The sequence below is a fragment of the Danio rerio genome, chromosome 3, assembly GCF_049306965.1.
Source record: "Danio rerio strain Tuebingen ecotype United States chromosome 3, GRCz12tu, whole genome shotgun sequence".
NCBI classification, from domain to species: Eukaryota; Metazoa; Chordata; class Actinopteri; order Cypriniformes; family Danionidae; genus Danio; species Danio rerio.
In genome coordinates this window covers 36195658-36221078 of record NC_133178.1, presented here as the reverse complement: position 1 = coordinate 36221078, position 25421 = coordinate 36195658, and the positions used below count along the sequence as shown (strand labels likewise).

Below are 25421 nucleotides of genomic sequence, written 5' to 3'. Positions count from 1 at the left end.
CGTGCGATTGCTGCAAGAGAGACTAAAATTGGTTAATTTGACAAATATTATGTTGGTATTATACAATTATGTATTTTATGTAAATTTGGGGTATGTTGGGGTATTTTAGTGCTAAAAACCAAAAAGATTTGTTAAAATTATTTTTGTAGTTCACACTATCGCAGCACTTTGAGGGGTACACTATAAACGCTGCTTAAAACGGGCTTTTAAAGTTTAAAGTTTTTTGGTTTGTTGTTTCACGTAAACTCACTATAAAACCCAGTTATTTTAAAAACTTTAAAGGGGTGGTCCTCTATTATGTATATCATATTTTATACTTGATGTGTAGTGTAGCTGTGTGAACATAAATAACATCTCTGAATGTATTATGCACAAACTTCAATGCAAAGGGAGACATTGGCTTTTACAGGGTTAGCTGAGCAAAGCCTACAGCGAACAAAGTTTGGGTACTACAAAAAACATACATTCGGGCTAGTGAGATCACAAATACTTCAGGTTACACACATTCACCATGTGCATACCCCCTGCATAGCAAAGAGTCGTGGCCAGAGGCGCTGTATTGTTGTAGTAGAGAAAGCTAAAATGCTATCCAAATGCTGCTTTTTCCAAATAGCTTGTTCTGTTTCTGTATTTTGGCTTCCAAATGAGACAACACAAAGAGAGAAGTGCTTACAGAGAATTATAATAAATATACAGCTTGCATTTGACAAAGTACAGCTTCCAGAATCTTTCCCAATTTAGTGCTAAATTCAGCTAAAAACTCCTCAAAGGTGCAGCTCCAACCATAACAGAAGTTGTGGATTGTGAGAAACAACCTGTAAGTATTTTTATTTATTAAAATTGATCAATTACATGCAGTTTCTAGCAACATTATGTTGTAGCAAGAATGTAAACAAAGATGTAAGGAAGGGGAAATGCTGTTTGGCACTGCCAGTTTAGCTACGAATTCATATTTATCTGTCAAACAGCTGTATACACCCACAATCTTCAGCAGTGCTGCAGCATTTTTCTATACAGCTGCTTTCGCTGTGTTCTACATCTCAAATAATACACTCGCAAAAGATATGTAAACATTTTATATTACTTACACATGCTTATCCTGAATATATATGAAAGACAGTTGTCAGATTTTATTTTAGAGAGCAGGCATGACGTTCAGCTCTTTGCTCATCATTTTCTTTCTGATTTAAGCCCAAACTGATATGGCTAACAGCTACTCCCACTGACAGTATTTACACAGCACAAAAGCTCATGCTATTAGAGGCGTGACACTTTTCCTGGTGACGTGGAGCTGATCTGCGAACCACAGCACATTATGTTAGCTGACCAATCAGAGCCTCTTGATGGTGGGTCTTTCGAAGGAACTAGTTGTTTTCATGTTAGCTGAGTAGCTGTATATAATCCAAGTAAGATATATGAAAAATAACATGATTTTCTACAATTGAAGCATGAACAAACATCGCTTTGCATCTTATTAACATAACCAAGCCTTAAAAATACACTCTGGACCACCCCTTTAAGACCATACTTTCCTTGTTCCTAGCCACCAGTACAGTCCTTTATAATCCACTTAAAGTCATACAGTTTTGAAACATGGAGCAGTTTTGTCATAGTAGGACAAACTACCCCTTTAACTAGATAGATCAGCACTTTTTTGTTGTTGTGAATGACCTAAAATGACTATTTTTATTGTCAAAATTCAAGCTGGTCTGTCTTTTTCAGCAAGCCTTTATCAAAATCTTTCTTTTCAGCACCTATTATACAGCTCTTTTATCTTAAATGTATGTGATTCGCATTGCATTAAAGACCTGTAAGACTTTAAAGTCTGGTGAGTATGTGTGTGTGCGAGAGAGAGAGAAAGTGAGTGAGCAGGGGAGATGATAGGATCAAATGAGAGAGAAAGAAAGAGAAAGAGAGAGAGACGGGGAGGTTGGTTGAGAGACAGGTGGAGTCCATGGTTGCCAAGGCAACACCGCCCTTATATGGAAACTGGTGATATCATATTGCAAAGGTCAGGCTGGAGAGAAAGAGAGAGAGAACAAGGAATAAAGAGAGTGTGTGAGAGAGAGAGAGACGGCAAAAGCAGAGCGGAGAAAAAGAGGAAGGCTTTCGGAATATCCTCACCTCTTTTGCAAGACGCATCACAGGAATTCCTTCTTATTTACCTTCCCATCTGCAGCCTGTGTGGAATAATGGAAAGGGGGAGGGGAAGCGGAGGACTGGAAGAGATGGAGAGAAGGAGCAGATGAGTGCAACGGTGTGTAAACCGGCGAGAGGAGAGTTAATTACCCTCTGCCTGCCTTTTCCGAGACGGAAGAGTTAAAGCAGCAGCCAGTAGCCAGCCGATGCTGTAATGAATTAAATAAAGAACCTGCCGTCGCATGTGCTGGAGGGAGAGAGAGAGAGAGAGAGAGAGAGAGAGAGAGAGAGAGAGAGAGAGAGAGAGAGAGAGAGAGAATAAGAGAATGAGTATTCTGCACACCTGACAGCCAGCTGCTAAGACTGAAGGCATCTAGCCAGTGTACATGTGCATGTGTATGTGTGTATGCTAGAAAGATGCATACCCACTAGCGCACATGCAAGCAGGTGCAGGTGAGGTTCAAACTGATGGCTTCATTTGTTTGCTTATGGAGAGGTTGTTGTTGTTGATATGTGCTGATGTGTTGACTGCATTCAGATGGACACTGCTTGCTTTTGATTGTTTGCATGTTTGTGACTACGAGTCAGAGCATGTGTGAGGGAAGTACGCACAACGCATGCATGTGTGAGGAAAGGTAAGAGCTGTTTTGCATGCGGGTCAGGTGATGTTTAGCTCCGGTAGGCTTGCTGGGCTGCCACATGTTTCTCAGGTGGAGACTAATGTTGGGATCAGATGCAACTAGTTTTTGGGGGGCCTGATTGTTGTTTAGTGCTTTTGGTTTAATAATAGTGGACTGGCTTGTAATTGTGATATATTTGTTCACATTTGACTTGCAAACAAATGTCACTGTGTTTCTGATGCATGCAGGAGGGTGGATTTAAAGGGGACATGCTCCAATGCACTTTTGAAGCATTTGAAATGCTGGATTAGGTTAGGATTAGGTTGGTTTGTTGCACATGTTCTTTTTATCGTTTGGCATGAATTAGCCATTTGAGTGGAAAGTGATTATAGCTGCTTTTGTGAAGGTACGTTTGAGACTGTGGGGTTATGTTAATAATAATTTCTTATTGTTAACTTACTTGTGTGCTAACTAATTGAACTGTCAGTCTCTACATGTCAAGTTGTTTACATCTACTCTAAAAGTAAAGAGTGTGTTTTCTGTGACTGTTCATATTTAAAGGTTTTATGACTTCTTGAATGTACAGTATTATAGTTAATCCACTTACTTGTTTTCAACATTTATGACTTTCTTCTGTTGAACACAAGAAATTTCGGAGAAAGCTGGACACCTGCAACCATTAGTTATATAAACAGTAATGTCTTATTGTTGGCTTTAGTGTGCTAATTAACTAAACTGTCACTCTCAACATGTCAGGCTATTTACATCTACTCTAATAGTAAATTGCTCTAGATGTGTTTCCTCTGAGTGTTCGTATTTAGAGGTTTTGTGACTTGATGTATGGTATTATGCAAAGCAAGTTTATTTATTTAGCATATTTCAGTGGCAATTCAAAGTGCTTTACATAAACAGGAATAAAAGAGACAAGTATAAGAACATAAAAACACATAATACAAATGAAACAATAAATACAAACAGATTAAAATGTGTTAAACAGGTTTTAGAAAGAATGGAAAAAAGGAAAGATATAATAGTGCAATCTGTCGGACGTGACACAGTGCTCATTCAGTAAAGGCACAGCTAAAAAGATGTGTTTTAAGTCTTGATTTGAACGTGTCTAATGTTGGGGCACATCTGATTATTTCTGAAAGCTGATTCCAGCAGCTGGGGCACAGTAACTGAATGTGGATTCACCCTACTTTGGCTGAACCTTTGAGATTTCATGTTTATATAATCCTAAAGATCTGAATGATCTGTTAGGCTTGTATTCAGTGAGCATGTCTGTAATGTATTGAGGTTCTATATGCCATTTAGTGATTTATAGACAAGTAAAAATACTTTAAATCTATTTTGAATGTAACTGGGAGCCAGTGTAAAGACCTAAGGACAGGTGTGATGTGCTCTGATTTTCTGGTTCTGGTCAGAATCCTGGCTGCAGCTTTCTGGATGAGCTGCAACTGTCTATCTTTTTGGGAAGGCCAGTGAGGAGTCCGTTACAGTAATCCACCCTGCTGCTGATAAAAGCATGAACAAGTTTCTCTAAGTCTTAACTAAAAAAAAAAAAAAAACGAAACAAAGCATCTGATTTTTGCAATGTTTTTGAGATGATAGTATGCTGATTTACTTACTGCTTTGACATGACTACTGAAACTCATATCTGACTCCAGAATAACACCAAGATTCTTGAGCTTATTTTTTGTTGTTTGACCCTTAGAGCCAAAGTACGCATCCACCTTGAGAAACTCACCTCTGTTCCTAGATGCAATGACTTCAGTTTTCTCTTTGTTAAAGCAATTGTTCTCGCAAAAAGCCCAACTGTTACTTGTTTTAAACATTAATGAATTTCCTTCTTGTTTACGTTCAAAGTATTTGTTTTAACTATTATATGGAAGTCAATGGTTACCAGTTTCCAACTTTCTGGAAAATATCTTCTTTTGTGTTCAACATGAGAAAGACATTCATAAAGGTTTGTATTCACATGAGAGTGAGTAAATAGTGAGTATTTTTTTGGGTGAACTTTCCCTTTAAGTCTGTTTATTTTTGTCAGATTTCTAAATTTAAATCTCACCACAAACAATATGCTAAGACAGATCGGAATCAGAATCGATTTATTGCTAAGTTTGCTCACACTCATAAGGAATTTGTTTTTGGCTACAGAAGCTTTCAGTGTACATAAAGAGACAAGTGACAACACGAAAATAAATATCAAAAAAGACAACAAACATTAAACAGAGATGCAATTGGACAAAAAGCTCTGGATGTTGAATTGTATGTATAAATTTGTGATAAATATACAAGTTATAAGGTGCTGTGTACAAATGCGTATGAGAAAATATTGCATTGAGAATGTTGTGACTGCTAAGGCTGATGGACTACTGTACCATTTTTGACCCTGTTGACACCTGGTTAAAAGATGTATTTTAATCAATCTGATTGCAAGTGGAGGTGGCACAGTGACTCAGTGGTTAGCACTGTCACCTCACAGCAAGAAGGTCACTGGTTAGAGTCCAAGCTGGGCCAGTTGGCATTTCTGTTCGGAGTTTGCATGTTCTTCCCATGTTCGCGTGGGTTTCTTCTGGGTGCTCCAGTTTCCCCCACAGTCCAAAGACATGCGCTATATGTGAATTAACTAAGCTAAATTGGCCATAGTGTATTTTAATGAGTGTAAGGGTGTTGTCTTGTTATGTCAGGGTTGGTGTGTAGTGGTTGAGTGTCGCAGACGAAAATGATACGCGTTGTTGGGGGATGGGGGGTGTTGGTAGGTTGTCGTGGACAAAAGTGATTAGCAGGGGGTTTAAGGTTTATTGGGCCCCCTAATAGTCTGGGGGCCCCAAAACGTGCCCTTAGAATTGCCCTAACCTTGGCCAGTTGGCATTTCTGAGTGGAGTTTGTACATTCTCCCCATGGTTGCATAGGTTTCCTCTGGGCGCTCCAGTTTTCCCCACAGACAAGGACTATATGTGAATTGACTAAACTAAATTGGCCGTAGTGTGAGTGAATGTGTGTAAGGGTGATTCCCAGAACTGGGTTGCAGCTGGAAGGGGATCCACTTTGTAATACACATGCTGCACTAGTTGGCGGTTCATTATGCTGTAGCGACCCCTGATAAATAAGTTACTAAGCCAAAGGAAAACGAATGAATGATTTCAGATCAACACTAAATACTGGTGTAAATGCAGAGTCTAAAACATTTTAAGCTTGATCTTCCAGTCAAAAACACATCTGATCGTATTGATTGATCTTTTAACTACTTCCAAATCTAACGACACTTATAAAGAGTTTCTATATGAAGCTAATGTTGTAAACAGGGTTTTAGTTTCCATAAATGGCCTAGGTGATTCAGTGAGGCAGTTTTGCATTTTTCAAGATTTTGAATATTTCTTTTCAGCTGCACCTGTGTCGTCTGTTAACCCTTAAACATGCTGTTGATTTTCCGCTGGCGAAAGCAGCCGCTGCTTAGACAGCCAATTATCCCCCATTTACTGTTGTTTCTAAGCAACTGAGGACGCCGGGCTTGTCCTGCTCCATGGAATCTTGCTTGTTAGGGGAAAATAACATCACCAAGCCACAGCACACTGGCCCTGCACCACATAAATCCATAAGCCCTCGATTATTATCCGATATGATGGCATTGGTAGTTGTGTTATTTCCGTTATTTATCAAATGCTGTGTCAAAGAGAGAAATTTAGAGCCGTCATGTCGAAATGATTTAGGAGACTTTTCATTGCTGTGAATTTTTCAACTTCTCTCTGGTTTGGCTGGAGATCAAATTGAAATAGGCATGTAGGACTATGTGTGTATTTTTCTAACTCTACTTTTCAGACAAATTTGTGGAAATGTGTATATATATATACAGGGTATATATAGGGTATAGGGCAGGTGTGTCCAAACTCGGCCCTGGAGGGCCGGTGTCTTGCATAGTTTTGCTCCAACTTCCTCAAACAAGCAGTATAAGTTTTTATTATACCTAGAAAGAGCTTGATTAGCTGTTTTAGGTGTGTTTAATTGGAATTGGAACTAAAATAAGCAGGACACCGCCCCTCCAGGACCCAGTCTGGACACCCCTGGTATAGGGTATATAGAGTATAGGGTTGGTTTTAAGAAATTATAATAAATTTAATCAATATTTGTATATTATATTTTTGATTTTGTGCTGCATCCATGCTGAAAGCTTTTTATTTTAGCTAATAAATCCTGAAGGCAAAACTATCTAATGCACTTTTTTATGTTTGCTGTTTCAGTAAATGTGTGCCGAATAATAGAGTTTTATATACAGTTTACTATATTGTGCACTTGTTGTTTGTGCCAATCATGTCTCACATAATATAAGAGTGCTTCATTTTGAAAATGCTGCTGGGGGACATTTAATATTACATCCTTAAATCTCAAGCTGTTCCAAAGTACAGTTTATCCCTCTGGATTGACCATCAACTGCACACAAGGCTTGGCTTTAGGCTGAAGTTCAGTACCAGAGCTCCTTCTGTTAGCCATGCAGTGTGTCCATCTGTCGCTCACTGCTACCTGACATCAGGTAACCCAGAATCAGTCCCCGCAGGTGAAGTCCTGCTCCTCTATCCTACTCATTTCAGTCAGAGCTGCCTGCAGAATCAATCATTAAAGCAGAAACCAGTTCAAGCTACTCTATGACAGAATAAACACAAGACCTTTAATGACTGGTTGGTTTCTGGGACATCATCTGTGAAACATTAGCAGTAGCACAGTATTATAGTAAAAACTATGTGAGGCATTTTATTTAGGAGAGACCCTAACATCATGTCATACAATATAAAGAAATATTTGCCTTTTTTTTTTTGCAATCTCAACTTATATTAAACAATACGACTAAAAATATTTCGTTAAACTTTGTAGAACTTAAAAATGTAGTTGAGACCTGTTATTTATTTAAATAAGTTAAAGTACCATAAAACATTTGTAGTCATGACTTCTGGCATGTCATATAATTTTTCACAGTGTAACATGACGCAACAAGATTCCGGCAACAAGCAATTTGGCTGTCTGCACCAAACGCGATGCGACACAACAGACATTAAAATACTAGCCATTTACTTAAATATCAGCCACTGTACTCCTAACGAAATAGTAAAGGTTATGAACTAATTAATAGATATTTAACATTATTAAAAGAACATAGGCTGAGTGACTGATACAGTGCATTCGGAAAGTATTCATTCTGCTTAACTTTTTCCATATTATTTCATGTTACAGGCTTATTTAAAACTGGATTAAATTCTTTTTTTTCCTCAAAATTCAACACACAATACCCCATAATGACAATGTGAAAAAATACTGAACAGCCCTCTGAAAATGCACATCACGTGACCACACACACACACAGCCACACACACACACACACACACACACAGTCACTCGCTGTCATGCGCTCCTCTGAGCTCCAGGCAGAGAGCGGTGCACGTCTGAGAGTTTTTGAAGGCTGTACCACTGGATCGCGTCTCACTATAGTTGTTTAACGTGACATTCAGACATCCCAACACTCCCGGAAGCTCCGGGAGTCTATATGCATTTGCGGGACTCATAATGCCCGCAAATGAGTGATAATCTCCCGGAAATCGCACTTCTCCCTCCCAGTCCTCAAATAAGTCTTGCACCCTTCTCACCCCCGGATCCCTCGTAGCTCTTCAGACACCCCTCTAGATTAGTTTTGACCACTGATCTCTTGTAAACCAAAAAAAGAAACTGCATGTTAATAACAGGAGAAAACTGAGCCTTCAACTACAGTACTTGGAATCACAGTAAATGGAATCACCCTCTATAGCTCAGATATTGAGTTTCTATTTTGTACTAGGTTAACCTGCTTCTTAAACACATGATCATCTTCGATTGGTCATTACTCAGAGATCAGCCATAAACATAAGAAGTAGCGCAAATAGGTCTGTCACGAGAAGGAAATATTGCTTTGCGATATATTGTCACAGAAATTGTTGCAATTAGCGATAAAATTGTCTTTTTGAGTTTATCTTATGCCACTGATTGTATAATGATTATATAACAGCATAATAATAATGAAAGAATTATAACAAAATAATTCTTATCTTAAGGTTATTTAGATTCTATAATGTCAAAAGGTAAATGTCCTCTTATTCATTCACTGAATCATATTCTTTTAGGCTTAGTCCCTTTATTAATCCAGGGTCGCCATAGTGGAATGAACCGCCAACTTATTCAGCATATGTTTAATGCAGCGGATGCCCTTCCAGCTACAACCCATCACTGGAAAACACCCATACACACTTATTCACACACTCATTCACGCACATACACTACGGACAATTTAGCCTACCCAATATAGTGCATGTCTTTGGACTTGTGGGGGAAACCGGAGCACCTAGAGTAAACCAACAAGAACTCAGGGAGAACATGCAAATTCCACACAGAAATGCCAACTGATTCAGCCGAGGCTCAAACCAGCGACCTTCTTACTGTGAAGCGAATTTGTAAATAGATATTGCAATGGCAAAAATGATTGAGGTCTTCTCCAAGTATTGCACGATAAGTCTGTATAATAATTTTTGTGACAGGCCTATTGGAAACATGATAAGGAGATAAAATATATTTAAAAAGCTAGGTTGTTGTTGGAAGTGTTGTTGGTGATACCTGCAGGGTGCAGTCTGTGTGGGTCCTAATGCCCCAGTATATTGATGGGGACTGCTCAGTGAATTTGTAAATATATATTGCAACACCAAAAAAATATTAGGGTCATCTCCAAGTATTGCAGGATAAGTCGATTTTTGATTATTGATTATTGTGACAGGCAAAAGCACAAAATCATACTGAAGTAAAAACAATCAATGTGAGGTTTTTTTTTTTTTTTCCCAAAGTGGCTCTGATGCAATGTGTGTTTCTTGATATCTTAAAGCTCAGTTTGTGTATTGTGAGTGTTTGTCAATCTATGAGAAGAAGAATGCAATAGTGCATATATTTTTCATAGTGCTCATCCCTGGGGCAGTGCTGCTCAGTACCAGGACCAACTGCTACTCAGAATATTGTTTTACTAGAAATGTAACGCCAAGCTGCTGCCATATGAGCAGTGTGCTATTATACACTATTCATATCAACATCCTGCTTCCAGGGAGTTTGTAAAACAACATTTTTAGCCTTGAGTAGAATGAAATATTTAGCTGATGTTTTATTTGCAGCACGCTTTTCCCATTTTATGTTTTCCTGTCTAAATGTTCACAAACACACTCACACACACACTTTTAATCAGCTGACTGCAGTCTAGACTTGATCATAAAATATTCAAAAGTCTTGATCGATCATTCAGAGTTTCATTCAGAGAATATATGGGACATTTTTTGCCTCATAGCCTTTATAACTACTCATGCTCAAAGGAAAACCACACCTTTACCAACATTTTTGCAGAACTCCAGCTGAAATAAATGCCAGAGCAATAAAACGGCCATAACGTTTAATCATCTCCACACAAATTATGATTACAGGGCAGAATATCAATTAATGAAGACACACTTTTGCACGGTTTCCTGCTCAAAACTGTTATCAGCTTTTAATATACTGTATTATTTGTGTAATAATACACTACCTGTCAAAAGTATTGGTACCAATCCCAGATGTAAGACCAACAAATATTAACTTGACTTCTAGTTGATCATTCGGAAAAGTGGCACAGGGTAGATTTTTCTGATGAATCATGTGTTGAACTGCACCCCAATCATCACAAATACTGCAGAAGACCTATAAGAACCAGCATAAACCTAAGATTCTCATAGATATTTGTCAAGTTTGGTGAAGGAAAGAATCATGGTTTGGGGTGAACATTATTCAGCATGTCTGCGGTAAGATGAAGGAGATAGCATTGAAGATAAATCCAAAATTCTTGAACAGGAGTCCTGCAAGAACACTTTCTTTGCCATATCGGATGACTTTATTAATAAGTTATTTGAGCCATTGCAGAAATGTATGGATGCAGTCAAGCTCATGGGAATCATAACACACAATATTAATTCTTGTTTCACTGCACCATGACTTTATATTTTATACTGTACATTATTCCTGTTAAGAAAAAATCACTTTGCTGAAATATTGCCACAGTCATTCCCATTCATTTATGTTCCTGAGAAAATAAAGCACTTTTAGCACCACTCACTAGCCATTTCACTGTGAAATGTTCAACAATATAATATCATTTTTGCAACTCTCTCAAGTCACATTTCACACTTGTTCTAATGTATTGAATTAATTATGTTCAGTACTATACGTACATCACATGAGAATCAATGTTTTAAATAGTATCTGTCACTGTCATTTCCATCAAACCTCAAGGCATTTGAGTGGGAATGACAGTGAATAAAATTACTACCACTAATTAAATTAAAACAGAAACAAATCTAGCGATCAAGAAAAAAAGACAATCATGTCAGAATATGGATTTATCCTATAATGATGTTTTTAAATTTCTGTGAAAGTGAAAATCAGGAAAATATGGGAGATGTAGGTGAGAGCTCTGCAGACAGATGACCAATTTTGGGATGATTGATGGGTCTGGGCAGCAGGCCAAGCTCAGACACAGAGGGAATCTTTTTAATTAATTTTTTTTCTCATTTGCTGCAATCTTGTCAGTTAGTCAGTCAGCCTGGGCAGCTGATGGACGGGCGAGTGAAAACCTTGAAATACCTTCATGCAGACTCATTTAGAGGGCCAGACCATTCAGAACAGCTCCATATGATGAGCAGACTGAAGGAATTATGTGTCATTGTGTCACCATGTGCTTTAAAGCCCGGTAGAGCTGCATCTGAAGCAGCAGATGTGATATGAAAATGTGACATGTAAGCTTTCACTAAGAAGTTTTGAATCTGTTTAGATTTAGAAAGAATTCTTTAAATTGATCAAAAATGAGAATACTATAATACCACAGTGTCATATTTCTATTATCATTTTACTATTTCATTTTACTGTTTTAACATTGAGGCAGCATGGTGGATCAGTGATTAGTGGTTCACAGCTAGAAGGTCGCTGCTTTGATTCCTGACTGGGCCAGTTGGCATTTCTGTGTGGGAGTTTGCATGTTCTTCTCGTGTTCGAGTGGGTTTTCATACACATTCAAAAGACATGCGGTATAGATAATATAACTATAAAAATAATAATAACTATAAAAAGATTTACATGAATGATAAAAACATGATATTAACTGTACCCAACTTACATGTAAAATAAAATTTTAAAAAAGTTTAAAAAGTTGTAATGTTACCTAAGAAGAGGGAAAGACTGGGGTAGGGAGAGAGAGACAAAGAGTAGGCCCCGAAGATAGCTGTTAGCAAGCAAGAGAAGAGCAGAGCAGGAAAACCACAGAGCAGGAAAAGACAGAGTTAAGTTCACCAATTATTTTGTATCTTTCTTGACCATATGATTAAAGCCCAAATACTGAGACATACAAACTGACCAATTAAATCCTGTGACCACATCGTAAACCCCCCAAATTCCAAACACGTATAAACCAGACCCTGATCTAATCAGTATCTGTCTTTGGAATCTGTATGAACCTTCTTGGTGAGAAAGACATGTGTTAATAATTTGCCTTCCTTAAGGTGTATATACTGTCAACATTACTTAAATTCTGCAGTCTATTTGAGTTATATGTTGCTTGTTATTGAATGTGAGTCTGAAATGTTGGTGTACAAAAATACTCACTGTCCTTCTCTCAGCTCATATCTTCCTTCAGATTCTTTTATCTTAAAAGATGTGACATGGTTGGAGATGTGACTGTCTGCCACCACACACAGAGATAAATGTCTAACACTTTCTCTTTTCTCTTTCTTTCCTTAGCAACAGCCAAACTACTGGAGCTTTAAGGTCAGTGCTTTGATTACTTCTCTGTGTGTGTTTCTGTCTCAAAAACTGTTCTTTTGATTTGTGTTTGCCTTCTTAGGATAAATGTGCATGCCGTGTTTTGATATCTGTTGTCAGTCCACAGTGAAACTGCAAAAGGTTCCAGCCCATTCTCATGGGTAATACGTGCTTCAGTCTACATTTTTGAAAACTTACAATATGTTGCTCCATGTATGTTTTGCTGCACAATTCAGGTAACTTATCCACTAGAGGGCGATATTTACACTTATAGGGTACATTTTTTGTAATTTTTCAGACACACCTCCGTGAGAATGCAGGGCTGTCAGACAACCTAGTGAACCACTGACACAATCCCTTCTCTAAAACCAACCAATAATATATTCAAAAGCGTATATATTAAGTGTAAGAGAAAAGTGCACTGCTAGATAGTTTCGCCTTGATTTTACATTGGTTTATGTGTTTTGTAGAACTGTCATTCCGCTGTGGCGACCACTGATAAATCAGGGAATAAGCCAGAGGAAAGTAAATGAGTGTTTTGTGGAACCGTGCTTCACCAGATTCAAACTCGAGTGCTCTGTGTCACAAGTACAGTACTATACTATGTGAGCTACCGAGCAAACTGACCACACCAGAAAAGTTGTCCATATGGAGATTCATAGATGCAGAAAATGTATTGGATACAAGTCATAGACATTTGTGTTTTGTGTTAATATCATTAAAGTGAAAAGGAACAAAAGTTATTGATGTTATACTGCCCCTCAGTGTTCATTTAACAGGGAAACTGCAGTCAAATGTATGTTTAACGACGAATTTCCAATGAGTCTTTGTTGCAGCATTGGCTAAACTTGGCTAATGGCTAAATCTGATTATACTTTAATTGATGGTTCTGTATTTGTATGCCTATTCCATATTAATTTAACAACCTGCTGTGTTTTTAAAGCTATTCCCTTATTGAGAACAGAAATGGAAAGAACGATTCTGCAGTATTGCACATCAGTTCTTTCTGTCTGAGCTTTTTTAGCTGTACTATAGTCACAGAATTCTTGGCAGAAGTAAGATAAATCTGACAAAAAACCCTTGGCTCACTTGATCATCCTTAAGCCCAAGATAGGCTTCACTTTATAAATGTGCAGGGTTGAACTCATCACCTTTCAAAGTATACTCAATTTATAGTATGCACGAAGCTGGGAAGCTACTCTGAAGTTGTAGCCTAAAAAGCTACAGTACAAGCTACTTATAAGTGAAAGTATTTAAGCTACAATCGTTATCGTTTTGAAAAGTACTTAGCTTGACAAGAATGACTTTTCTCTCCTTTCATCCTGCTGATTGCATCATCGGATCCAGTGCTCCTACTGGTTCTTGGATTGACACTCGTCATAGCTGTAGTCGTGCTGCAGAAATGTGTTTAAATCTTCTGACACGGCCAGAACTTTATAAGAGGGAACATTTGATCATCATTAAAGGGCCATGAAACCCCCTCGTTTCAGCAGGGTGTTTTCACACCTCTTCTTTGGAAAAAGTCAGAAAAGTGGGCGTGTCCAGCTCTGTTTAGGGGGGAGTGTCGGAGGAACTAAAGTGGGAGGGTGTGGGAGTGTCGATTTGGGCACGCGCGAGTTTTAGAGTCAAAATACACACACACACACACACACATACATACAGGAGAATGTGATGGTGTTTAACCTACATGGACATCTGTAGTCGAATTATTAGCCAAATTATTAAATGGTGGACTTTAACTGCAGTTTGGCTCTTTCATTCAGGGAATTCATTCATGCCCCTCGCGACACACGAGATATTTGATTCGAGGAACTGCTCTAAGCGTGTATTTTTCATGCAATGTTTTATACCGCACGGCGAATGAGAGAAAAAAACCCACTGCATTTCCCAGAAACTTAGATGCACACGACAGGTAGTGTCAGAAAGCCGCGCGTGTTATTCCGGTCACTAAATGCGGTAAAAACCCTACACGAGGTTAAAGTTTGGTTGTGGTGCTAACGTGTTTACACTCTGTGCAATAGTTTGTTAGATACGAACAAACTGAATAAACAAAGAGCACTGGTCGCTCACTTACCAAATCTGTAGAGACAGGACAATCACCAGCAACTAGAGCCGCATCTTTATGAAGATAATACTACAAACGATTCCAGATCCCAGCGTTTGCAGATGAGAACAGCTCTCAGGTAAACAATAATCCTCCTTAGACACGTAAGTTATTGTTGTCGCGCGTCGCGTACACTGTTTATCCACACGTGAGTCTGAGCTCTCACAGAGAGAAAATGAAAACGAAACTTAACTGCAGCAAACTATAAAAGCAACACTTCACGCTTGTTTTGCCAACACAACGTGGCGTCTCTGTCCTGAAAACACGGTGATAGTAATGAATATTAATGAAGTTGCACAATAGAGCGCGCTGATTGGTTTGACCCAAGCCTTACTCATGCATTAATGCAACAAACTGTAAGACGTAATAAGACTCACTCAGGCACAGACGCCCAGTCTGCACGCTGGAATACACACTATTATGTCATGACCGTGACACAGCTTCAAAAATTCGTTTCAAACAGGAAGTACGAATTTGCTTAAAATAACGCAAAAACAACCAATTTACACTTTTTAGCGAAATATAGGTGTCCTAATAGTGTTTTTAGCAGTGTGGGACACATATACGACTGTCAACAGCTCAAAAAATGTGTTTTGGTGTTTCGTGACCCTTTAAGGGCCACTGCTGTTGATGAATATTTTAACTGAGAACTACAGTTTTGTTTTTTGAATTTCTCTGATTTGTCTCAGATAATCAAATCGTGGCTAAAATCGCACAGTGTGAGCAGAGTCCTATTTGTACAACACAAAATAATAGAATATTTTAAGTTGTTTACAGTAAATTATGTTCCTTATAAAAGTTTCTTTACAAACATTTGTCTTGTTAGGGGTGTGAAACTATACTAACTATTATTAGTCTCACAATTCGGTTACGATTATCATGCCAAAGATTCGGTTTAATACAGTTGACGAGGCTTTCTATAAACAGTTTAGTTTTACTTAGCAACAAAATAATAATTGTATTAATTTATAATTTATATATATATATATATTTATAAATTAGGGGTGACGCAGTGGCGCAGTAGGTAGTGCTGTCACCTCACAGCAAGAAGGTCACTGTTTAAGTATCGGCTGGGTCAGTTGGCGTTTCTGTGTGGAGTTTACATGTTCTCCCTGCGTATGCGTGGATTCCTCCGGGTGCTCCGGTTTCCCCCACAGTCCAAAGACATGCGGTACAGGTGAATTGTCCGTAGTGTATGAGTGTAAATGGGTGTGTGGATGTTTCTCAGAGATAGTTTGCAGCTGTAAGGAAACGTTTTCGCTGCATGAAACGTGCTGGATAAGTTGGTGGTTCATTCCATTGTGGCAACCCCAGATTAATAAAAAGACTAAGCCGAAAAGAAAATGAATGAATGAATGAATGAATTTATGAATTATTTGCTGTTCATAAAACACTGACAGTCACTGATTGCAAAACGGCTGCAGTGATCAGCTGATCCATTGTAGACGATGACGCGGTGAAGAAAACTTGCTCTGCAGATCTCCAGTAGCGTGTCTAGATCCACAAATAACGTTATTGTTGCAACAGCCAAGAGAGGAGATAAAATGTTACCTCAGGAACACACCAGCAGGTCAAAAGGGCCACATAGAGTACAAGTTAAAGGGGTCACAGAGAGTGATAGAGAGAGTTTACAGCTTTAATTTTTTTCACTCAGGATGTCTCTGTACATTGCTGCATTCATCTTTCCCTCTATCCTTACTAGTCTTTCAGTTCCAGCTGCTGAACAACATCCCCACAGCATGATGCTGCCACCACCATGCTTCACTATAGGGATGGTATTAGCCTGGTGATGAGCAGTGCCTGGTTTTCTCCAAACATAATGCCTAGCGCTCCAGAGAGTTAAATTTTAGTCTCATCAGACCAGAGAATTTAGTTTCTTATGGTCTGAGAGTCTTTCAGATGCCTTTTGGCAAATTCCAGGTGCGGAGTGGCTTCGTCTGGCCACTCTACCATACAGGCCTGATTGGTGGATTGCTGCACAGATGGTTGTTCTTCTGTAAAGTTCTCCTCTCTCCACAGAAGAACACTGGAGCTTAGACAGAGTGACCATCGGGTTAATAATCACCTCCCTGACCAAGGCCCTTCTCCTCCGATCACTCAGCTTCAATGGCTGGCCAGCTCTAGGAAGAGCCTTGGTGGTTCCAAACGTCTTCCACTTATAGATGATGGAGGCCTCTGTGCTCATTGGAACTTTCAGAGCAGCAGAAATTTTTCTCTATCCTTCCCCAGCCTTGTGCCTCGAGACAATCCTCTCTCAGAGGTCTGCAGACAATTCCTTTGTCTTCATGCTTGGTTTGTGCCTTGACATGCACTGTTAACCCTGAGACTTTATCCAAAGTCCAATCAACTGAATTTAACACAGGTGAACTCCAACTAAGCTGCTGAAACATCTCAAAAATGATCAGTTGAAACAGAATGTACCTGAGCTCAATTTAGAGCTTCACCGCAAAGCCTGTGAATACTTGTGTACATGTGATTTTTCAGGTTTTTTATTTTTAATGAATTTGTAAAAATTTCAAAAAAATATTTTTTCACATTCTAATTATGGGATATTGTGTGTATAATTTTGAGGAAAAAAATTAATTTAATTCATCTTGGAATAAGGCTGTAAAATAAAAACTTGTGGAGAAAGTGAAGCGCTATAAACACTTTCCTGATGCACTGTATATTTTAGTGACACTTTACAGTATGTATTAACAATCTCATGCCTATTAATGTAATTATATCTCATTCATAGTTATGCTTGGCGATTAATATGAACTAGCTCTTTCTCATGAATAAATATGGAGAAATGCTCAGCATCCTCTTACGCTTCGGTCCTAGCTGACAATCAACACTATGAAAAAAGTATGCAGTGACTTCTTATCAAGTGACATTGCTTTAGTTTTGCTTTTCACACTAAAAAAATAAAATAGGTTAGAAAAACACTTTCACTTCCTAATAAAATGTTTGATTGATGTTACTGTTTTTATCAATGTATAATCTTTATTTTCATCTTTAAAATTAAAAAGAAATTATTTAAAGGCTTCATGACCCTTTAAAATGGCATTACTCTGTAGTAAATCATTGAAAACACTAGAAGTCTCTAATGTTGCTTACTGTAAGTGTGCTTCGCTTGTGCAGTGTGCTAAGGTCATTGATCTGTGGGTCTGATGCTGAAGATCTGCTTCACTGGCTTTTATATTCTAAATCTCATTGCCCTGTTCTTTCTCTATCTCTCTCAATCTATCTCTCGTTTACTTGCTTCCAATATAGTTCATACCTGCCCATAAAGCTCTCAAATCTTTCATCTGAAGTCAACTTAATAGAACTAAACACATGGGTCTCTATAGATGTTTTAAAAGCCAGTTCTTCTTTTAAGCTGTCACAGCATGGTAAAAACCCATGGCACAAGACAGTAGGTAAATAGCTGATGCTGGTTCAGAAACTGACATGTATTAAATCCCTTGTTGTTGAGCCTGCGCTATATTATGAGGGATTTGTATTCTAACCGGGATAAAACGGCTGCTACATGTATATTTGATGTAGGAAGGTGTGTGTAATTGTACAAGGACAGGGGAAATGGCCTCAAGGCTGTGATAAACAGTGTCATTAGACTGAGACTCAGTCATCGGATCCTCCTGATTCAGTTCATTCATATTCACTCCAGCACGCACTTACTCGCATTACACTCCTCCAGTCAACAGGCACACACTTATTTTCAGTGTCAGGCAGTAACTTCATGTTATCATCATGAAAAATCCAGATATTATATAAGATTTGTGTTCAAGAAGGTATCAACACTGGTTTGGGACTAATGAGGTCTAGCTGTGTTTTTCTGCAATAGTCCATCCGTGTTGTCTTTCTCACTCTGGGTTTGTTATTCATATTTTTATTTCGCTCATTCTAGGATAATGAACTCCTTCTGAACGGAACCTCCAAATCCCATGTAACCTGATCTCATTTATCCAGTACTTAATCTTTACACTCTCGACTTTTGTCCATTAGTGCACTCAGGGAATTGTGGACTTTATGTGAGGAAAAAGTCTCTTTAAATGTTCTCTTCTGTTCTAGGTCTCGTATTCTTGGTCTTGTCATTGTAAAATGTATTGTCAGATACATTCAGAACATTTTTTCCTTCAGGTGCATATGCTGAGCCCCCAAACAGATGCCTGTTAAAAACAAACGTCTCCCCTGGCTGGTTACGCCACATAAAATTAGCCTCTCTGCAAATTACTGTCAGAGTTACGGTTTGTCAGTTTTTGGTTTCCTTTCCTTGCAGTCTTTTTCAATACTTTGATAATGTCCTCGTATCTGGATGCGAAAATGTGTTTTGATGTCCAGGTGCTGGTTCAATAGCATCTTTCTATTGTGTCCTCTATAAGCACACTGTAAAACCCAATGAGTTATGGTAACTCAAACAATTTAAGGAAACCGATTTCAACAAACCATTTAAGTTCAAAAACTAATCCTAATGAGTACTGTGAACTTAATCCATTTGAGTAAACGAAGCAATTTGAGCACAGTAAAACCCATTAAATGAAGAGAACTCAAACCACCTGAGTACTGTAAAACCTAATAAGTTAACTAAGGTGACTCAAACTGTTTGCAGAAACTGATTGCTACAAACCATTTAAGTTTAAAAACTAATCTATATGAGTATTGTAAACATGGTCCATTTAAGTTGAAGTAATGAGGTATTTAATTAACTCATTACTTCAAAGTTCAAAACTCTTTTCAAATCAGAATTAATGTTCAGTAAATTCTGAGTTAACTAGACTCGTTTCATTTACTAAAGTTGACTGTTGGGTTTTACAGTTGATATGTTTTGAATCGATATATACTGTAGCATATATACTATAAAAATATATGGATTTTAAACAATTACGTCATGTTGTCCTAACACAAATTGATTATGTTGCCTTAATTGTTTTTACCATTTAGGTTTATTGAACATTAAACAATTAAGTTGTCCCCCCCAAAAAAAAAAAAACTTTATTTTTCTGTGATAAATTTTGCATATTTTTTAGTTTCCCAAGATAGTTTAAATAGCACTATTTGACACTAATAGCACTAGATTCTAGTATTCTAGCATTCTTAGATCAAGTAAAAAAAAAAAAAATATATATATATATATATATATATATATATATATATATATATATATATATATATATATATATATATATATATATATATATATATATATATATATATATATATATATACATATATATGTACATATATATATATATATATATATATATATATATATATATATATATATATATATATATATATATATATATATACATATATATGTACATATATATATATATATTTTTTTTTTTTTTACATATGAAGAAATAGACGTCAAAATAAATAAAATGATCTGCCAATGGGGTAAGTAAAATAGTCTTTTTTTTTTTTTTTGAAATGTATAAAAACAAGATAAAAATTCTACTCAGCAAGCAGTTTTTGTTTTTAAAAGATGTCTAATAGATGTATAATAGACGTCTAAACATAGTCATCTTGGCTAAAACAAAGCTAAACTTGGGCTGTCAGTGAAAATCTAATAGACGACTAAGAATATACCAAAACTAGTCATTAAATAAACTGAAATGAATGACTAAACACATAAAGTCTTTCTAATCTGTCTATTTGACAACTAGTTTAAGGATATTCTTTGATTTCTGTTAGTTTTTTACTTACAGTTCAAATTTAGGTTTATTTAGCCAAGATAACTATGTTTAGGTGTCTATTAGATGACTATTAAACACAAAATTGTTTGATGGGTAAGTAATAAAAAAAACGTTTTTTTGCATAAATTCTGTATAAATACAGTATTTAAATAGAACTTTCTGGTCGACTATAGTTCTGGCTCAACATTGCATATCTCGCGATATGACTATTGCGAATGCACACATTGTGATATCGATGCTAAAAGGATATATTGTTTAGCCCTAGTGTTGATTCAGTTCATTCTATTTAAGTAATTTGAACAACCAGTAAGTTGACCAACCAGCTACTGAGTGTAGCTAGCAATACGCTAACAGTGAAAAATGTGACAGTTATGGTGCTATATCCAACCTGAAGAACTTTTTCCAAATGTGCTTAGTTTTTTTCAAGTAATTTGCATTGTGGGTAGCTTTTTTTTTTTAGCTAGTTTGATTAAATAATAAAACAGTCTGTGACGATTCACAAATCATTTACTGAATTCAACATTGATTTTATTTCATCATAAATGTTGCTTCTTGTTATTTTGCAACACTATCAAAGTAAATTGTCCAATGCATGGGTGCTAAAAGTACATTTAGCTTTGTTCAAAATAAATTATTAGTAATGACTATATTTATAGTAATTAAAACAAATATTAAATCAGTATATAAAAGTAATAATATAATAGTAATAAATAAATGGCTGTGCCAGCATTTTATTATATTGTTATATGTTCTGCAACAATTGGTGCTAATGGTGCTAAATGGTTAATATAAATCCCAAGTTTGTAACAATATTCTTGGCAGCCATTTTTAACAAAGTTTTAATTCTTAAGAACATAAACAAAAGTCTAAACTATTTTCATAAAGCAATTTTTGTTGTATATTGGTTTAAACCCGACATATTAGTTTAACAATTTTTAGAAAATTACTAATTACGTTGAAGCTACTGCAGCGCTCATAAAGAAACAATACCATAATTTCTTATTTTACAGGTAACAAGAATTCACAAATCTGAGCAAATTCATAAAATGATTTTGCAACAAAAACAGAGAAACGTAGTAGGCTGTATTGCCAGTTTACCTTTTGTCCATGTTTTTGTGAAGCAGCCTGTCCTCCAGCAGACAGAACTAATCCATTTCTTCCTCCGCTTCACATCTCTTCCTCTTATCATTTCAGTCTTCATCATTGCTATTAGTCTCCACTGATAAGTGCACAGAATGCCGCCATTTTATGGCCACCTACCAGCTTACCATTTCCTTGCTTTCACCGTCTCTCTCAGCATAGGACTGAATAGGCCAACAATCTACTGCAATTTGTGGGAGCAATTTCTGCTGTGCCTTCAGCCTGTGTCTAACAATAGCAGGAGAGAGAGGAAGATTATTCTCAAGAGCAATTATTTTCCTTCTTCGCCCCTCTCTCGATCATTCCTTTTCCTCTTCTGTCTGTCTCTTTCTAATAGTTAATAACATTATTCTAATCAAATTGTGCACATTATATCACATATTATACTATGTCTCTCTTCAACTAGTCTGCAGTAGACACACTTCTGTCATGTATAGGAAAGAAACAGATGCCTCTCTCTTCATATTCTCCATCCCAAGAGTTTTTCAGTAATCTCTAAATTGTTACTCTTAGACAGCAATAAAATTAGAAGAGTTGGACAATGAAACTAAAAAACTGGATGTTAGATCATAATTATTTACTAAGCAGAATCTCGATTCAGGAGGAACAATGCAGTTTTTGTCTAGGATGTGGAACACTGGACCACTACTATTCCCTCTCTAGTCTGCTTAAGGGTTTGTGGCAGTTTGTGAGCTTAGAGAAAGCATTCAACTCAGGGCTCACAAAATTTGGTTGCCCGAAGTCCCAGAGCTATTGATTTTTCAGTTGGGCAACCAAAATCTATCTACACCATGGCCAGCAGGCTATCTAGATTCTGAAGACTAAAAAAACAATAGCCCTGGTGTCCTGGCATTTTATGCTACCCATCAGATTATGCTACCAACAATGTATTTGAATGGTTTTGAGGTTGCGGTAGAGCACAGGTGTCAAACTCAGTTCCAAAAGGGCCGCAGCTCTGCACAGTTTAGTTCCAACCCTAAATAAACACACCTGATCAAACTAATTGAGTCCTTCAGGCTTGTTTAAAACTTACAGATAGGTGTGTTGGAGCAGGGTTGGAACTAAACTGTGCAGGGCTTTGGCCCTCCAGGAATTGAGTTTGACACCCCTGCGGTAGAGTATTAGGTAGGTTAGGGCGATTTTACAGCTTCATATAACAATAGTCCACATTAAAGTTTACACTGGTTACAAAATCTGATTTATCAAATCAGTTATCAAAATGTGCTACCTACTTTTTGAATGAGAGGTAGGACAATCTGACAAGGTAGGACAAATCAACAGAACATCGAGCAGAACATCATTCACATTGCTGGCAATAAGTCAGACTTGTTCCTAGTTGATGTTGGACTTTGGCCAGCTCCTCTTTGGACCTGGTTCTGTTTATTCTTTTTATGGACAGAATTTCTTGGAGCAGCCTATGGCTGGAGGGAGTCTGGTTTAGGGGATTTCATCTCTGCTATTTGCAGATTTGGTTGTCTTCTTGGTTCAATTAGACCTGGACTTTTAGCATGCATTTGGTCAGTTTTCTGCTAGGTGTGAGGTGCCAAGGATGAGAATTGTCAACTCTGAGTCCAAGGCCATGATGCTGTACAGGAAAATGTGTCCTATCATCTTCAGGTTGGAGCAGAATCTTTGCCCCAGCTGGACGAATCTTGTGGGTTTGTTCATCATGCAATGAGGGAAGGATGTAACGTGGGACTGACAGATGTATTAGAGCAGTGGCAGCAGTAATGCGGTCAATATACCTGTCTGTAGTGGTAAAGAATGAGCTAATCCAAAAGGCAAAGCTCTTGATTTACCAGTAAGTCGACGCTCCTACACTCACCTGTGGTTATAAGCTTTGGGTCATGACAGAAAGCAATTGATCTTGGATACAAGCAGCTGAAATGAGTTTTCATCACTGGGTGAGACATTGAGTGAGGAGATCTGTCACCCTGGAGGACCTTGGAGTAGTTCAGAGTATCCACTGTTCCTTCACATCGAGAGAAGCCTGTTGGCTCAGGCCAGAGGTGACTTGAGAGTCTGTTTTGGATGCCTCCTGGATGCCTACCATTGGAGATGTTCCAGGCTTTTCCCACCATAAGGAGGCCCTGGGGAAGACCCAGGACACACAGGAGGGACTATGTCTTTCTGCTTGGCTTGGAACATCTTGAGATCCCCTGGAGGAGCTGAAGCAAGTGTCTGATGAGAGAGAAGTCTGGGCTCCCTACTGAGACTGATGCCTCCGTGACATGGCCCCGGATAAGTGGTTAAAAGTGTGTGGATTGATCAGAAAGAGGCATCAGAAATCTTGTATTGCAGCCGATATTCATTTGTGTGCCTGTTGAATGAATTTATATCATTGTTCTTCTGACTCTTTTAAATATTTTGTAAGTTTATCAAGTGTTTTCAAATAATTCAAATATAGCCAGCACACATACAGAATAGCAAGCATGTTAAGCCCAGCACACAATATTGTTTTGGTTGTTTCAGCATTCATTCATTCATTTATTTGTGTGTTAGTGTAAATATGGAGTAAAAGACAAGGGACAATGGAGTGAGGATCCTTTTGCATGTTTTATTCAGAATCATAGTCAGACAGGCGATGATCAACAACAGGCGCAAATGGGTACAAACAATTCAATGCGGAGGCAGATAACAGGCAGATGGTCGGTACATGCGGCAGACATTGTAAATAATAAAACAAAGCAAAGGTCGGAACACGTGGAAACTGTACCATTAAAAACTTTGTAATGTTACAGGGTATTAACCTAACAAGACTCAGCAATGACAGTGTCAAAGTGAGCTGTATGTGTAGTGTAATCAGTCCATGGGCAGTATCAGCTGTGGGAATGTAAGACTTGGAGCAGGTGGGTGTGGGTTGCATGACAGGACTTGTAGTTCATATTGAGGCAGGATTGTAGTTCGTTTGAATGTGAATGTTCTCCAGCAATCTATGATGGTTAGATCTCTGGTGATCATGTTAGTTAGTTAGTTAGTTAGTTAGTTAGTTAGTTAGTTAGTTAGTTAGTTAGTTAGTTAGTTAGTTAGTTAGTTAGTTAGTTAGTTTATCTATCTTTAGATTCTGTCTTATCCATGACAGTGTGAATGCTAAGTGAACAACCCAGGCTCATTCTGAAAATGTACCTTTATATATATTTTTGGAGGCTGCAAAATGCGTCCCAGAAGGTACTTATTTTTGCAGTTTTTGTTTACGCGACTTCACGAGAGGCCGCTTTGTTTGCTTTTTCATATCTCAAATTTATCTTGCGACTGCCATTCGCGCCTGCTGTTCTCACATAAACCCACCAGAGGCTGCTGTTGACTGACTGATTAACTGAATGACTGTCTGACTGACTGACCAATGGACTAACCCACCCTCCTCCTTCCCTAAACCCATCCAAATTTATCAATTGACTTGCCCACCCACTTCCCTACTTGCTTATTTTATTTTTGGGATTCTGTTTTTGTCTTACCCACTTTCTGGAACCATTCTTCATCGGTCTTGAACCCCATTGTTGTGGTCAACTTCTCTCTGCATCTCAAGTCCGCTGACGTACATGACGAGAAAACAGGACAAACTGGTTGCAGTGGGAAAGCCGTCCACATGGAGGTAATCTGTCAGCTAATAAGAGCGAAAAGGAATGGAGTCATTCCACATTTTAGAATTTGTTTAAAAAATAAATGCAGCCATACATACCTCTGGCACATAATTTGCGGTCCCCAGAAACATATATAGGACTACGTTTTCTGAATGAGCCTGTGTTGTAAGTAAACCTTGGCTAAACATCTTTCTGTTTTGATCCAGATCAAGAGTACTTCACGACTCTACAATTGTGAACTCATCTGAAGTGATTTCAGACATGTGTAGTTTATTCATTCAGATTTGTACTCCCTCGTGTGTCATTCAGTATCTGG

At 37.7% G+C, this 25421-nt stretch overlaps 1 protein-coding gene across 50 annotated transcripts in view; it reads left to right on the top strand.

Moving 5' to 3' along the window:
• srcin1a (SRC kinase signaling inhibitor 1a) overlaps positions 1 to 25421 on the top strand; it is a 244222-nt gene that overhangs the window by 124245 nt on the left and 94556 nt on the right. For 26 of the 50 annotated variants that reach the window (XM_073944799.1, XM_073944771.1, XM_073944797.1 and 23 more), the window contains one exon: positions 12579 to 12605. In XM_073944799.1, coding sequence (XP_073800900.1) covers positions 12579 to 12605 — 27 coding nt within the window. Of the gene's footprint in view, positions 1 to 2075; positions 2593 to 12578; positions 12606 to 25421 lie in introns of those variants that run through there. The other 24 variants (XM_073944806.1, XM_073944804.1, XM_073944802.1 and 21 more) reach the window with 2 other exon arrangements.